The sequence below is a fragment of the Typopeltis vanoorti genome, chromosome 14 (assembly GCF_054136105.1).
Source record: "Typopeltis vanoorti isolate ZY-2024b chromosome 14, IOZ_Tvanoo_1.0, whole genome shotgun sequence".
NCBI lineage: Eukaryota > Metazoa > Arthropoda > Arachnida > Uropygi > Thelyphonidae > Typopeltis > Typopeltis vanoorti.
In genome coordinates, this window is record NC_143562.1 from 45,311,080 (window position 1) to 45,326,640 (window position 15,561).

At 35.2% G+C, this 15,561-nt stretch overlaps 1 protein-coding gene across 1 annotated transcript in view; it reads right to left on the reverse strand.

Moving 5' to 3' along the window:
- Positions 1 to 15,561, reverse strand: part of LOC150099417 (NPC intracellular cholesterol transporter 1-like) — a 477,548-nt gene that overhangs the window by 245,054 nt on the left and 216,933 nt on the right. Inside the window, exon 12 of the mRNA XM_090404409.1 lies at positions 10,119 to 10,233. Coding sequence (XP_090260535.1) covers positions 10,119 to 10,233 — 115 coding nt within the window. The remainder of the gene's footprint in view (positions 1 to 10,118; positions 10,234 to 15,561) is intronic.

Genomic DNA, 15,561 nt, shown 5'->3' on the forward strand with positions numbered 1-15,561 from the left:
GACAAGAAATAAAACAGCATGGGCTGAAATGAAAACCAATCAGATCAGAGAAGAATGACACTACTATATTTCAATAATAACAAGAATTACAATAGTATGAACATGAATACAGAATGAGTCCTAAAAGGTTTCCTCAACTTCTCCTAAGAACATCACTAGTAAAAGACATCAATTATGGTAAAATCTTGTATCAAATATTTTTTGCTAATTTATGCCTTATATGGCTAAATGCAGTCCCAATTATACAAAACAAAGAAAAATTTACACTACTCAACGTGATTTTTTTAACGATTCAGTTGTATCAAATATTTTTGCTAATTTATGCCTTCTATGGCTAAGTGGCTATATATTAGGCAATTATGCAAAACAAAGGCAATTTTACTATTCAGAATGAAACAAATAAAAAGAATAGAAAATCTTGCATATAAAAAACAAAGTAATTTATTTTTTACTTGGATAAAAAGGATGGATGCTCACACATGAACAAAAATTGTAAAGCAATCATGTATGAAAGTGAATGGATGCTATTTTTTATTAAACAGCCACAAACACCAAAATAAAATAAAAAAAGAGAGAATTTAAGATAGACAACAGAAGAAAATAAATACATAAATAAAATCCAGTAAAAGACCGGATTTTATAAGCGGGAGTAATTGTCACTACTGGAATGAAATAATGTCTAGCAATTGGGAGGCATATTAAAAGTCATTATTATTCTTGTACAGACATCTTTGTAATCAGAAAACTTATTGTAAGAGACCCAAACTATCCACAGAATATCTATTGCAACTCTCCTTGAACTGATTTGACAGACAAAGCACTCACAACTGACTCTGGCAAATTTCATTCATTAATCACTCTTCAAGTTAAAAATTTCCTCCTCCCAACCTTGCAAACCACATTCATACTCAATTTCGAGGGATAATCTCATTCTGCCCCTCTAGCCAAGTTCCGAAGTATTTCCTCTGCATTAATTCTATAAACCATTGATATAACTTCAGTGTTTCTATCATATCCCTTATTTTTCACTTATCAACCAACTTTTGCAATCCACAATTCCTCCATCTATCCCTCATAGGGAACATTCCTACAAATCATGTTTGGTCTGTGGGATGCTCCCTATGTTGCTCACTTGGTTACGCGCCTCTGGATCCTCTCCAACACTTCCTCATCCCCAAGAAACCCATGTGATTATAATACCGGAATTAACTCACATAAAATATTATTTATTAGTATAATTTTTGCCTGAGTATCAAAGGCATCTTCAGTACAAAGCTAACAGAACAATAACTGACAATTCCAAAAGCCACCACCTAAGTAGCTAATGTAAGATAACTAAAAAAAAAGGTCATTAAATTTCCTAACTTATTAAAAAAAAAAATTAAATTAAATAAAAAAAATAAGGGCCCAATCCTTATATTCTTCAGATGAGCTTATTATAGAAAGAATTGCAATATATTATTTCCACTTTTTTGTCTAATGGTTATCAGCATTCTCTCATCAAAAGAGCTTTGAGCAGTTTTGGTGTCTCTACCTCTTCAAATACAGAAGAAATAACTTATATTCCTAACATGCAAGGCATCAGTGAACACATAACAAAAGTTTTAAAACCACTAAATATTTTTGTTGCCTTTCGCCCCATCAGAAAAATCTCCACCTTTCTCACTTCTCCAAAGAACAAGCTTCCACATCTCAATTATCCAAATGTCTACCAGATTTGTTCAGACAAACAGGAAGATCTGCTTTTATTTGGCTAGAAGAACATAAGTCTTATATTCAATACTTTGAACCTGAACAGTCTGGACTTGCAGAGCATGCCAACACTAGACATAGAGTTCACTGGAACAAGACAAGATCCATCACAAAAGTCGGTTCCTCATGGAATGGCTTTATAAAGAAACATGTGAAACTTTGCTTCTTCCTTATACTCTGTCCTTCTATTGCAGATTTTTATGTTACATATATCCCCTTCTTAACTGAAATTCCACATTTCACAACCTGCCAAGTCAAGACCACATGATCACTCTCTCTCCCAGTTGAAGGCAATGGGGGATACCTTGGTTACGGACAGATCATCTGATCCCATGACCAGATCCAACACTCTCATGCCCTGAGTCTCCTCCAATCACACACTACTTTAAGTAATTATCTCTCAGTACATACATAAATTCTATTTCCTTCTTGGCATATGACCCTCATTCCAATCTATGTTCCCTAGTTGAAATCTCTATGATAATTACCTGACCTGTATACACTGTACTAATATGGAGATGCATGTCTTTCACATATTATCAATGGAGCTCCCTGTCCCCAGTCTATAGCAGTAGCAGCAATCAAGTACCGGGCAATACAAAGGTAACAGAAAAAGTAAAAATTCAATAATTTGAAAAGTATAGATAGTAGAACGATGGTTTTCACAGAAATGCAAAGAAAGACATGGGTTTTTTTAATAACGAAAAATTTTATTACCAGAATAGTTACATTTGCCACCGGCAGGTGGCACTTCAGTTGTCTCAGTAGCTTGTGCAGTGGTGCAGCACAGTTCGCAACACAGCTAGGATTACAAATGCTCAATGTGACGGCCGTCATTCATGAGAATGGACGTCAGACGTGGCACGACACCCTGCACAGCATCGAAGAGGGTTTCAGCTGTAATTCCTGTCACATGATGGCGAATAGCTTCTTTCAACATGGCCAATGACGTCGGCCAATCTCTGTACACCTGTGACTTCAAGTAGCCCCATAACCAAAAGTTGCAAGGTGTAAGGTCTGAAGATCTTGGTGGCCATTCGTATGGGAAAAAAGTGAAGACATGGTCATTGCCAAATGTCGATCGCAGCAGGTGCTGAACAGGACCTATGATGTGCGGAGGTGCTCCATCCTGCATGAATGTTACACTATGGAGCACTTGCCTCTCTTGCAAGGAGGGAATGATGCTGTCTCTTAAAAGCGCTGCATAATGCTCCCCTGTGACAGAAACAGTTTGAAACGTACCACTGTGGACTGACGCAAAGGGTTTCCACAAACAATCATGTGTGTGTTCTCTCTTGCCCAGATGCGGCAGTTGTGCGCATTTACACTTCCATTAAGCGAAAAGTGCATCTCGTCAGTCCACAGGACATTTGACAGCCAGTCTGCATTGTTTTCCATCTGTTGAAAAGCCCAATTTGCAAATTCATGACGTCTCTTGAAATCGGTTGGTTTCGGTTCCTGTATGTGTTGGATTTTGTAAGGATACCTCCTGAGGATGATCCTGAGTGATCGCCACACAGTCCCGTACGAAATGCCAGTTCGTCTTGAAATTTCACGCACGCTGCATTCCCCATGTGCGGAAGCTGCTGATTGTGTGTCGGTCTCATGTTCGACCTCGTGCACAACTGCAATAGTTTTTTTGGGTGTCTCGCTTCTTGCACGTGCTTCCAAATTGCCAGTGTCCTCAAACCTTTTCATCATAGCTATCAGTGAGGAATAAGACATCGGTCCCTTTCCACTTCTAATACCTTGCATCGAACGATAGGTGTGCAAACACACTTGCACATTCGGAGTTCTGATAATACAGCTTAACTAAAAATGCTTTATCTCGTAATGATAACATGTCTCACCTTGGCAGAATGTTTAACTTCAGTATTCACTACATCTGAAATCTACATACTTCATGGTTTAAATAGTGGCAGGTAGCAGCTCCGGGACTGCTACAGCGCCACCTGTCGATGACAAATGTAACTATTCTGGCAATAAAATTTTTCGTTATTAAAAAAATCCCATGTATTTCTGTGCATTTCTGTGAAAACTGCATCATGCTACTGTCTATACTTTTCGAATTATTGAATTTTTACTTTTTCTGTGACTTTTGGATTACCTGGTATATACATTTTGTTCTACTGGCCTAATCTCAGACTATTACCTCAAAAGAAATGCTATCCAACTGCCTGTCTCCTACTTTTTTCAGCTATAATCCACCTGCTATTATCAGCAATATCCTTCTTCACATTGTATCTTTTCTATCCTCCCTGATATTAAACCTTTTGCATTCTATTCCTGTAACTACATCTGCCAGCCAAATCTTACTAATGCTTACATTTCCCTCTTATTAATGATACCTTATCATCAGTGTATAGAAACTGTGACAGTACATCCCCTAAGGCCCCAACCACTTTTATATCTTGTACAGACTACCCAATTGATGTTGCTTGAGAAACTAGATTGCACATTTTTTGTTCATTCTTGTCTCATAGGCTGCCTGCACACACACACACACACACACAGTCATCTGCATCCACCATAATTCCTTTAGTTTTCCTGACTTTGGATTCCCACACTCTCAGTGAACAAAGCTGTCTCTAAACACCTAGCTCTAAATCCATTTAAGCACAGTCGATCTTCTTCTTCAATCTAGATTGGTCCACTGCTGGAAAAAGGTCTCCCCAATTTTCTCAATTCCATTCTATTTTCAGCTTTACTCATCCACTACATTCCAGCAATCCTAACAATTTCATCCTGGCATCTCTTCTTTGGTCTTCCCCTGTGTCTGTTGCCATCCATGGGCTAAATTATTGATAGAATAGAAACCTATCTTGCATTTCTGTTTATAGAAAACCTACACATACAGGAAGATATCTGCACAAACAATCATACCATCATTCAGCTCAACAACAGGGTATTTTTGATATGTTTAATATATGTTCTGCATCTTCTTCTTCATTCTTCTATAGCTCTGCTAAGAAAACTATTTCATCAGCAAAACACAGATGAATTAGTTTCTTTCTGTTAATTTTAATTCCTCCATTTTTCCAGTTCAATTCATGAAAACCTTCCTCTAATGTAGATGCCAAGAGTTTGGGAGATATTGCATCTCTCTGTCTTATTCCTCTATTTATTGGAAAATTTTCACTTTCCTTATGCAACTTAATAACAGATGTGGCATGACTATATGTTTCTCTATTCTGTTTTAATGGTGATTCCAGGATAGCTGAGGTTTTGATGGAGTCTAATGTTTATAAAAGTCCACACATATTCATTTGTCTTTTCTATAATTTGCCTATAACTATGGATATGATCAACAATACTGTAATCATCAAATTCAGATAATAATCCACAAATTCTGCATAATTTCTTTTGCAGAACCTGCATACTGATTGATTTGCTATCATCCTCGTTCTCAGTTCACCTCTATCATAGTGTGGCAGCAGACTTAGAATCTTCACTCTCTCGCTCTTCTTTTTCACTTCTCATAATTTCTTCACATCCTTCCCTATACATTACTTCTCATCTCTCAGTTATTGGTGCCAGACAAAACAATCAAATTTTCACTTTACTTTTTTTTTTGCATCCTGACAGCATCGCTAATATTATTAATTTTTGCACCAAGGAAACAAGATTTTGACACGTTTTCATTAAGTCTTATCATAGAATCACCATAAAAATGTTCTTTTTTAGTCTCTTTTTCTTATTTATACAATCTTATTTCTTACCTCAGACCTCTTTCTTTTACTCTCTTCAGCTCAATACCAGATAGTTTTTTGTCCCCCCCCCAGCTTATTAATCTCAACATTTCTGCAATTTTTCAGTTTCACACTTTGGCCTGTGAAGGACTACACATAAGTGCTATTTCCTTACTGAAGTTCTCTTCATTCTCTTGTCCCTCCACCACTACACTTGCAACATTATCTCTAATATTAACATTTTCAAGTCCACTGCCAATACTATCTACACTATCTACTATCACAACTAGCACTAACTCTCAAAATGCTTATACGTACTCACGCACCTGTTTTGCTCTCCTTCCACAAACCTTTCAATTTCCATAATAAATATATCTCCCACATGTTACACTAAATAAAATCATGCAAATTCAACTCACCCAATAAGGCCATCTTAGCTGCCACTGTTCTAGTACATACTGGTGCCATACCAATAACATTTACTTTAAGCAAATATGCATACAAGTTTTACTTAAATCTAAATAATTCAGTCTATCACACACTCACATAAAACAAAAAGCTACAATAAATAAACTTAATATTATTAAGTTTATTTATCTAATATTTTGGCAGCATTCACAATACACAACATGCACCACTCATGGCTGTCCTAAGTTATTTGATACCGTGATTGAATATCCTGTTCAAGTTTTATTACCATTATTCTTGCATCAGATATCTCTGATGATGTATAATGCATTATATCAACATTTAAACTAAATGCTTTCATAATGTTGTAAAAATGATCAGACATGCACCTTTTGATTCGAGAAGACCCAGGTCTGATTCTTGTCACGATGAGAGGAATCTTTATATGGATAGACTGAGCAATGTTATAGTCAACAGTGCAGATCATATGGCATATAATAGCTTCTCAAAATGAATCCAAGGACTCATTACGGGAAGCTACTAAGATAACACGTAGAGAAACCAGTACTTATTTTTGTGTCATCTGAAAGAGACACCTTCCAATAATTCAAATTTGATATACTGGATAATATCCTTCTTCCAATGCTTCACATAAATAATCTAAATCCTTCAGTGCAGCTATTCATTTAGCATAAGGCTAACACATGAAAAGTTACATCACATTAATCTTTAACATATATGAACATAATAATAGACATATGTAAGATAATAAGATATAATAATACTCAAAGGACAGACACTCAAAAATAGGCTACAAATGAATGTCTAGGTTGATTATCCAGTTGACTGCACTTGGTGTAGCATGGATGAAGGCTGACAGGTTTCCACTGTATGAAAGTTGGGCACATTCTACTGTAATATGGTAAATTGTCTGGCAGGGTGATCCACAGTAATACCTGGGTGAGGCAATCATGCCCCATTTGTAAAGGTGGTCTGCACATCTGCCATGATTGGTGTGGATTCCGTTGAGGATAGACCAATTTTCCGAGGTACGTTAAAACCCAAAGGCATATGTGTTGGGTCCCCTAATTTACACAATAACAATCTGTGCAGCTTAATGTAATGAACCACTTTTGAGTCATTGAGGTCTACAAGCCTCTTCAAACAATAATTAAATGAACATCTAAGTAAAGACAACAACAGGGACTTGGAAGTTTTATTTAGCTTCATGTTAATTATAACTAAACTGTAAAGGATGACTAATGAAGTATGAGTTGTACATTTTCTGTATATGATTACTAGTTAATTATATATGCATTTAACGAAATTTGAATAATACAAATATCTGAATAATCATCAGCAAATTCCTGATATATACCCTCAAGGGGGGGGTATACAGGATATGATAGTACTACATGAAAAATTTACATCAATACTAACTTCCTATCTACAATTTTCCTCCAAATCAGTCTGTTAAATGTCAAGATGCCAATATTATCAGGTCTTATATTTCTGCCTTCTAAGGCACTTATTACTGTATCAATCCACCTATATCTTGGTCTTCCTCTAGGTCTTTTTCCTGCCAACCTGGCAGAGAACACTTGTTTTGCTAATCTTTCCTCTCCCATTCCGCTTAAGTGACCATACCACCTGAGATTAGCTCTGCTAATGCATTCCTGGATGCTGACAATATCAAGTTCTTTCCTAACATCCTCATTTTTAATATGATATTGCCATTGCTGTCATCTGTTCATGGCCCTAATCTTTCTCAGGACTTTCATTTCTGCAGTCTCTAGTCTTTGGTAAAGTGTTTCACTTCTAACCCAGCTCTAAGATCCATAAGTTAAAATTGGTTTAAACACTGTCTTATATACAGCTAATTTAGTGTTCCAACTAATTTCTCTCTTATTCCATAAGAATTTATTCAATTGACCTCCTACCATACCAACTTCGTTGATTCTATTGTCTATTTCCATATTTAATTTGCCATCTTCAGCAAAAATCATGCCTAAGTACTTAGCTGAAATGTTTTACTTGTTCTATAAGTTCTCCATTCACAATACATTTGATATTTTTCATGTTTCTGTCTATTTTCATTGTCTTTGCAATGCTGAGCTTCATACCATATCTATTACAACAGTTATTCAATTTAGTCAGGGAATCTTCAAACTTGCAGCAGATTTATTTAGAAGTATAACATCATCCGCATAAAGCAAAGAGCTGAGATTAATTTTGATATCAGGTTTAATACCACTTTCCTTCATAATGTGATCCATATAGATAATGAATAAGAGAGGGGATAATGTACATCCTTGTCTGATACCAGATTTAACATTAAAATATCTTCCTGTAATTTCTTCAATTCTAACTGCTGACTTACAACTCAAATAAAGACCACGTATTGCTTGATATAATGCCCCATTAACACCATATACTGTATCATTTTAAATAGCTTCTCTCTTGGCACATTGTCATATGCCTTTTCCAGATCGACAAAACTTAAATACAGATCTTTGTTATATTCCCATGCTTTCTCAACTATTTGTTGCAAAGCGAAGATCTGATCTTGATAGCCTCTATATGGCCTGAATCCAGCTTGTTCTTCACCAAGCTTCTCAACCGTTTCTCAAGTATACTTGCATATATCTTACCAGGAACACTCAATAATGAAATGCCTCTGTAATTCTCACATTCAGTTTTATTTCCATTTTTATATATGGGTACTGTGAGAGCTCTACTCGAATCATCTGGAATTCATCCTTCTGTCGAGGCCTTCTGAACTATGCAGTGCAACAACTGTTACGACTTTTATACCTCCATACTTGAGCATATTTGGTCGAATATCATCTACTTCTGCTGTCTTTCCACATTTCAGGCTTTTGATGGCCTTTTCTACTTCAAGTACGGATGTGTATTCATGACTGTATGTCCGTTGAGTGTTTTTTTACCACTGCTTGTTTCATTTAGCAATTTTTCGAAGTAATTACTCCATACTTCAAGGATATCTTTTTCTCTCGTTTTCATGTCACCTTTATCATCTCTAACTCCTTTTACAGCACTCTTTCCTCCATTTCTAAGCTCCTTCAACAACCTCCAGAATATTTTGCCACCATCTTGATATTTATTTTCTATATTCTTACCAAAGTCCTCCCATGACTTTCGTTTAGCTAGTTTTACACAGTGTTTAGCTTTCTTACATTTGTCTCTGTATGCTCTAAGAGCACAAGCTGACTTATTTGCCTGGAACTTTTGATATGCATTCTTCTTTCTTTTTCTTCACTGCCTTTTTAACTTCCTGTGTCCACCATGGAGTTCTGATTTTTCTATCCTTGCAGACAACCTCACCACATACCTCTCTGGCTGAATCAATCAATGTTTTCTTCAGAGTTTGCCAATGAATCTCCAAGGTTTGATTCCTGCTCTCCAACTCTCATTTTTTCTTGAATAATATTTGTGTATTTTAGTCTACAGTTCACATCTGAGAGCTGCTCAACTTTTAAAACTTTCTTACATGTTCTTTTTTTCAATATGAAATTCAATTTCATCCTGCTCAAGACGAAATGGTGATCACTTCCAATTTCAAATCCTCTGTACACTCTGGTCCTGCACCAGGGAGAAAACATCACTATCAACAATAACATAGTCAATGAGACTTTTCTTATTCCTTGCTTCTTCTCTCCATGTGAATTTGTGCACATTTTTATGTTGGAACATGGTGTTAGTAATAACCAGTCCATGTCGTGAGCAGAAATCCAACAGGTATTTGCCATTATTATTAGCTTTGCTCTTTTCTCCAATTTTTCCCAAAATATTTTTGTATGTCTGACAATCATTTCCTACTCTGCCATTTAGATCTCCAACAAGGACCAACTTTTCCTTTTTCATTGTGTCAGTTGCTTTTTCTAAAGCATCAAAAAATTCCTCCACTTCTACCTTAGTAGAACCTTCTGTGGGACCATAGGCACAAATAAGTGTCATTGTCCAGTTCCCCATTCTCATATTTGCCCACATCACCCTACTTGAGACTGCCTACCATTCAAGAAGATTAGCCTCATATTTAGTGTTGAATACTATGGCTACTCCTTTTTTTTCTTGATTGTCATTGCCTGAATATAACATTTTGTATTTATTGCTCAGAAAGATCTCAACAGTTTTTGTCTTTTTTTAATTAATTAATCAATCTTAAATGAATTATGAAATGGAATATACTTTGATCCCTGGATGAAATTTTTCTAATTTTTAAATATGAATAATTTAAGATATTCTCACCCAAAAAAAAACAGCAAGCTTCAGAAAAGCTAGTTAATAATAATGAAGGTGCAACATGGCCAACCACTCTTCCAATCTGTTCCTCTGCACTTTCATATTCTCTTCTTTCATCTCTCTAAAATAAGGGAAATGTAAAAAGCATTTGTGGAATCTTATGAATATATGTAGACCATGAATCTGTGAAACATATAAGCTGAAAATATATATTTAAAGAACATAAACATTAAACTGATATTTTTAGTCGATGACTTTTAACTGAAAAATTAACTATTGTCTGACCACAGATGTGAGAACCCAGGCTGGTGCATTGCCAAGAAGAATCAATTCATGTTGAAGGGTAGAAAGGAATAAGACGATGTATGAATTCATCACCAACATGTGAAATCACATGCTTTATATGTAAAATTTTCCAACTGTTGTGCAAGCAAAATAGTTACCACTTTAAAAACTAGAATTCTCATAAAAGAAAAGCTAATTTTTCAAGGTATAATAATAAACACTCGCCCCAGAAAATGCATTGATTGGAATGGATTAATCTTCTTCTGCCATGCACAGAAGTGTCAAGGGATCTCACATCTGTTGGCATACAGTACCATCCTATATACTTTTTACAAAGGCAATTTGTCAAATTTTGGATTAGTCAAAAAGTAGTCTCTTATTTCTAATCAAGAATTCAATAAAATATCTGCTACTATGTTGAGAATATAACAGTATTGCTGAAATTACCAAACTGATCATTATTCTTTAACAGGAGGAAGTAAGTCATTTGCAATCAAACTGCTTTATTTACAGTATTATTTCTTTAAATGTAGGGTTGCAAAATAATTTTTAATGATCACTCTACCAGTTTCATGCAAATTCTTGCAAATACACATCAACAGGAGAAATATGTGAATAAACTTTAAAAAAAAAAAAGTTATAACAGGTAATGTACATAATGATTCATGCAGGGGATTCCAGTTAATTGGACCACATCTATCTTCTATCTATCTATATGCTCACTGGGCATCCACAGATGCTGTATGGTCACTCTGATGCAGGTGATGTACCACACCAGCCTTGCCATGTAATCCTGTTGTTTTCATTACTGGAGGCTTCAACTCTCTGAAGATCAGTCACTCCACACACACACACCATCCATCCATCTCATTGATGGTCTATCCCTTCCTCTTTTTCCAGGAACTTTACCTTCTGTTACTGTTTTGAGAAGTCCCCCTCCCATCTTTTTAATGTGTCCAAAATATTTTAACTTTCTTCCATCAATATCCTTAAATAGCCTTAGAGTTATACTGATCTTTTCTAACACCCATTCATTTGTACACCTTTCAGTATATGATATCCTTAACAGCCTTCTGTCACACCACATCTTGAATAGTATAATTTAGCACAATTAAACAGCTGCCCCACTTGTTGAAAATATGCTGAAATGCCCCACATGTTGAAAATATCTTGCCATGCAATGAAGTTGCATGGCAAGAGTATAAAAGGTGTATATACATAAGACAAAAGACAAGTTTTTTGTTTATTGAGTAGGACTATTAACTCAAACATAAGCAATTTGTTTTAAGTAAAAAAAAAAATATTCACTTAATTAAAGTAATATTATATTCACTTAATTAAAGTAAATTTTTGTTATAAAAATAATTTCATTGGAAAAAAAAATTATACATTTTTGAAAATAATTATAACATCTTATCTTGTTTTGTTTGAAGGCATATCACATGTCCTAGATACCTCATCCATATTTCCTATTTTGGACAGTTCCAAGTTCTCTTGTTTCCTAGCAGTAATAACTATTATTATCTGAGTCCTCCAGGGAGTCAAGGACTCATCGAGAGAGGCTATAAATCACCCAAACTAGCTGTCATACCTTCCTTTAAATTCATTCACACTAGATGCACTCACTACTCCTAAAGGCAAACTATTCCACTCACTCACTGCTCTGTGAATGAAAAGCCTAGCTCTTACCCCTTTCTTGACTGCAAACAAACTTAACTTCCATGGATGTTCCTGTGTTTTCTCTCCTCACCTTCCATATAACAAAAAATTTTATTAGATAATATCCTATAACACCCATTCAAAAGTTTATAGACCTCTATCATATTACCCCCTCTTTCTCCTGTTAACCAGAGTCTGTAATCCAGATACTTGCAATCTGTTGTAATAATCTAAATCCCATAATCCAGATATAATCTTTATAACTTTTCTTGCACCCTTTCCACAGCTTCTTCATCTCCTTGTAATCCAGGAGACCAAATCTGTGCACAATAATCCAGGTGTGGTCTTATCAAAGCCTTATTAAGAGGCAAAATTACTTCCTTATCCTTACATGTCAAGATTCGCTTCCAAATCATATTTATCCTTGACTGCAAACAACCTTAACTTCCATGGATGTTCCTGTGTTCTCTCCTCACCTTCCATATAACAAAAAATTTTATTAGATAATATCCTATAACACCCATTCAAAAGTTTATAGACCTCTATCATATTACCCCCTCTTTCTCCTGTTAACCAGAGTCTGTAATCCAGATACTTGCAATCTGTTGTTATAATCTAAATTGGAATTGCCCGGAATAATAATAATAATAATCCTCTGAGTTGTATTTGCAACTTTTGCTATGTGACTTTTAAACTTCAAATTCCTATCCACCAATATGCCAAGTTTCTTGTAGCATAATCATGCTAACATAATATGCTACTGGAAATCTCACCATAAACTGAGAGCCATTTTCGTTTGCCCAAATTTCCAGCCTATTCAAATCATTTTTTAAGTGCTGAATATCAGTAGCATCCTGATTGCTCTGCCTATCTTCGCATCATTGACAAACTATTGCATGATGTTAGACCCTGCCTGATGTCATTAATGTATAGAACAATAATGGTCCAAGGACTGAACCCAGAGGTACACTGCTGGTCACTTTTAGTCTGGTAGATTCACACCCACTGTATACCAGTTTTTGATATCTGTCTGTCAACCATCTCCTGATTCAAGTCAAGAGTTTATATTCCAATCTCATATTTTCCAGTTTATGCAACAGCCTTTCGTGTGGTATCCTATCATATGCCTTAGTAAAATCCAACATTTTCATAGTGTATCCATTCCCTTTATCCAACTGTGCCATAACATTGTTATAAAATATGAGCAAATTGCTAAAACATGACCTTCCTTTAGTAAACCCATGCTGCTACTTGCATAGTATGACTTGTTTGTCTACCAATTTCTGCATGTGAGTTCTTACCAACTTCTCTAAAATCTTCACTACCACACCAGATATACTGATAGGTCGGTAGTTAGACACATCAGTTTTTGCACCACTTTTGTAAAATGGAACTATCATATATCATAAAAGTCAATAACTTTATTTTCATATTCATCTGGCATCTTATGTAATATTTTTGTTTTCATTTGCATACACAGGTTATTTCTTTTCATAAATCTATAGCACCATGATGTTAAACCTGAAAATTCAACGATACCTCCATCTGTTGCCAGTAATTCTGATTCGTGAATAATAATTTTTGTAGATACTGAAATACTCAATTTGCTGTTGTCTAATATCCACATTTTTAATTCTTCCTCAAGTGCTGGCCATTTTACAATTCCTTTAGGGAGATTATGTTTATTACGTTTAGCCTCTTTTAAGTCCTGATCTTGTTTTCTCCAAGTTCGTATCATTTTTCTGGTTGGCGGCAGCCCAAAATAATAGTGCTGTTCGGTTGCAATTTTACTTTGCACATGCAATAACACCAAATTTGAAAGCAATATTATACTAATGGCTATAATTTACCTTCCATGGATTAATAATAATCTTAAACGCTAGAATATCACTAATTCTATTGTATTGAAAGACTCTTGGACACGACTTGTCAATTGTCATTATGAAACTGCACAAGTGCAAGCTGTCAAGCAGTGGATGGACAACTATTGGGCACTGTGCTTTAAATGAAACCAGATGCATTAAGTTCCATTTCACTATACAGAACATATTTGTTGTGTTCTTTAATTAGTTACAGTTATTTATTTTAAATTTCTTACATGTTTAACTCGAAATCACATATTGTAAACAGGTGAAAGTAGAATCATAAAAAAACAAATTTAGACTAATCAAAATTCTGACTGAAATTTCAACCTTCAGCATAATGACTATCATCATGGTATTGAGACAAATTTTTAGGGAAAAAAAGTGCATCTTAAATGCTGGCAAATACGGTATATACATAATAAACACACCTGCAGTACTTGGCAGTTAATGATGTTATAGGAATTAATCAAGTGTAGCTGCTTCTTTTTTTTTTTTTTTTCTGAATGACTGCAATTAAACAAAACCAGAATACTGGTATCTAATGCAGATATGGCACTACCTTCATTGTTTACTGTCTGAGATAAAGTCACTGTCCAATAATAATTTTCTAGCATCATGGTAATCACTTGTTCAAGCTCAGGAGTATCATTTTCATCACTTTCATGTTTTTCTAACATTTGTTTAGCTGCAATTTCCAACAAAATTTCATCCTCAAAATCTTATTGACATTTAATCAATGTATGCAAATTCTTCATGGTTTCAGATATGGCTCATGTCTAATGGAACATCATTTTCACTATCTGCCATATCCATGATTGAATGCTTAAAATCAGCACCAGTGAACAAAACAGTTTTGAAATGGCATGTTTCTTATTCATCACTATCACCATAAACCATACTGCATAACTTTTACACTGACTCCTTATTATTAAATTACTCTGGATAAATGATTAAACTAAATTTATTATAGTCTAACCAAGTGGGAAAAAAAACTTCCAACAGCTTTCTCTAAATCCAGAGTAATTTAATAATAAGATGGTACACCTTTTGGCAACTCATATAGGTAAATATGACTTTTCCATTGCTTCTGCCTTAGTATCACCACCTCCTGGGTCTGGCTCCCACTGATGAGACCTCAATAAAGGTCGAAACCGGTCTAGGTAGTGGCCCTTCCCTTAATGCATAGCATTATACATATCTGCAAGGAGATGTGCTTTGCATTAAGGGTGATACTAAGACAAGGAGTGATGAGAGCTTGGTCCACCTTTGCTATGAGTTGCCTCGGTCCTGAAGATACATTCAGGCACAAACTTTGTTTGCTTACACTTGGATTAAGGATTAAACTAAATTTAGTAAAGTGCAAGATATTCTGGAGGTTGTTGAAGAAGCTCAGAAGGAAGAGTGCTGTAAAAAGAATTAGAGGTGATAAAGATGACATGAAAACTGGAGAAAAAGGTATCCTTGATGTATGGAGTAATTAAAAAAATTACTAAACGAAACAAGCAGTGACAGCAAGGATAAAAAAACACTCAAAAGACATGAATCAGGAATACATATCCATACTTGAAGTAGAAAACACCATCAAAAGCCAGAAATGCAGAAAGGCAGTGAGAGTAAATGATATTCGACCAGAAATGCTC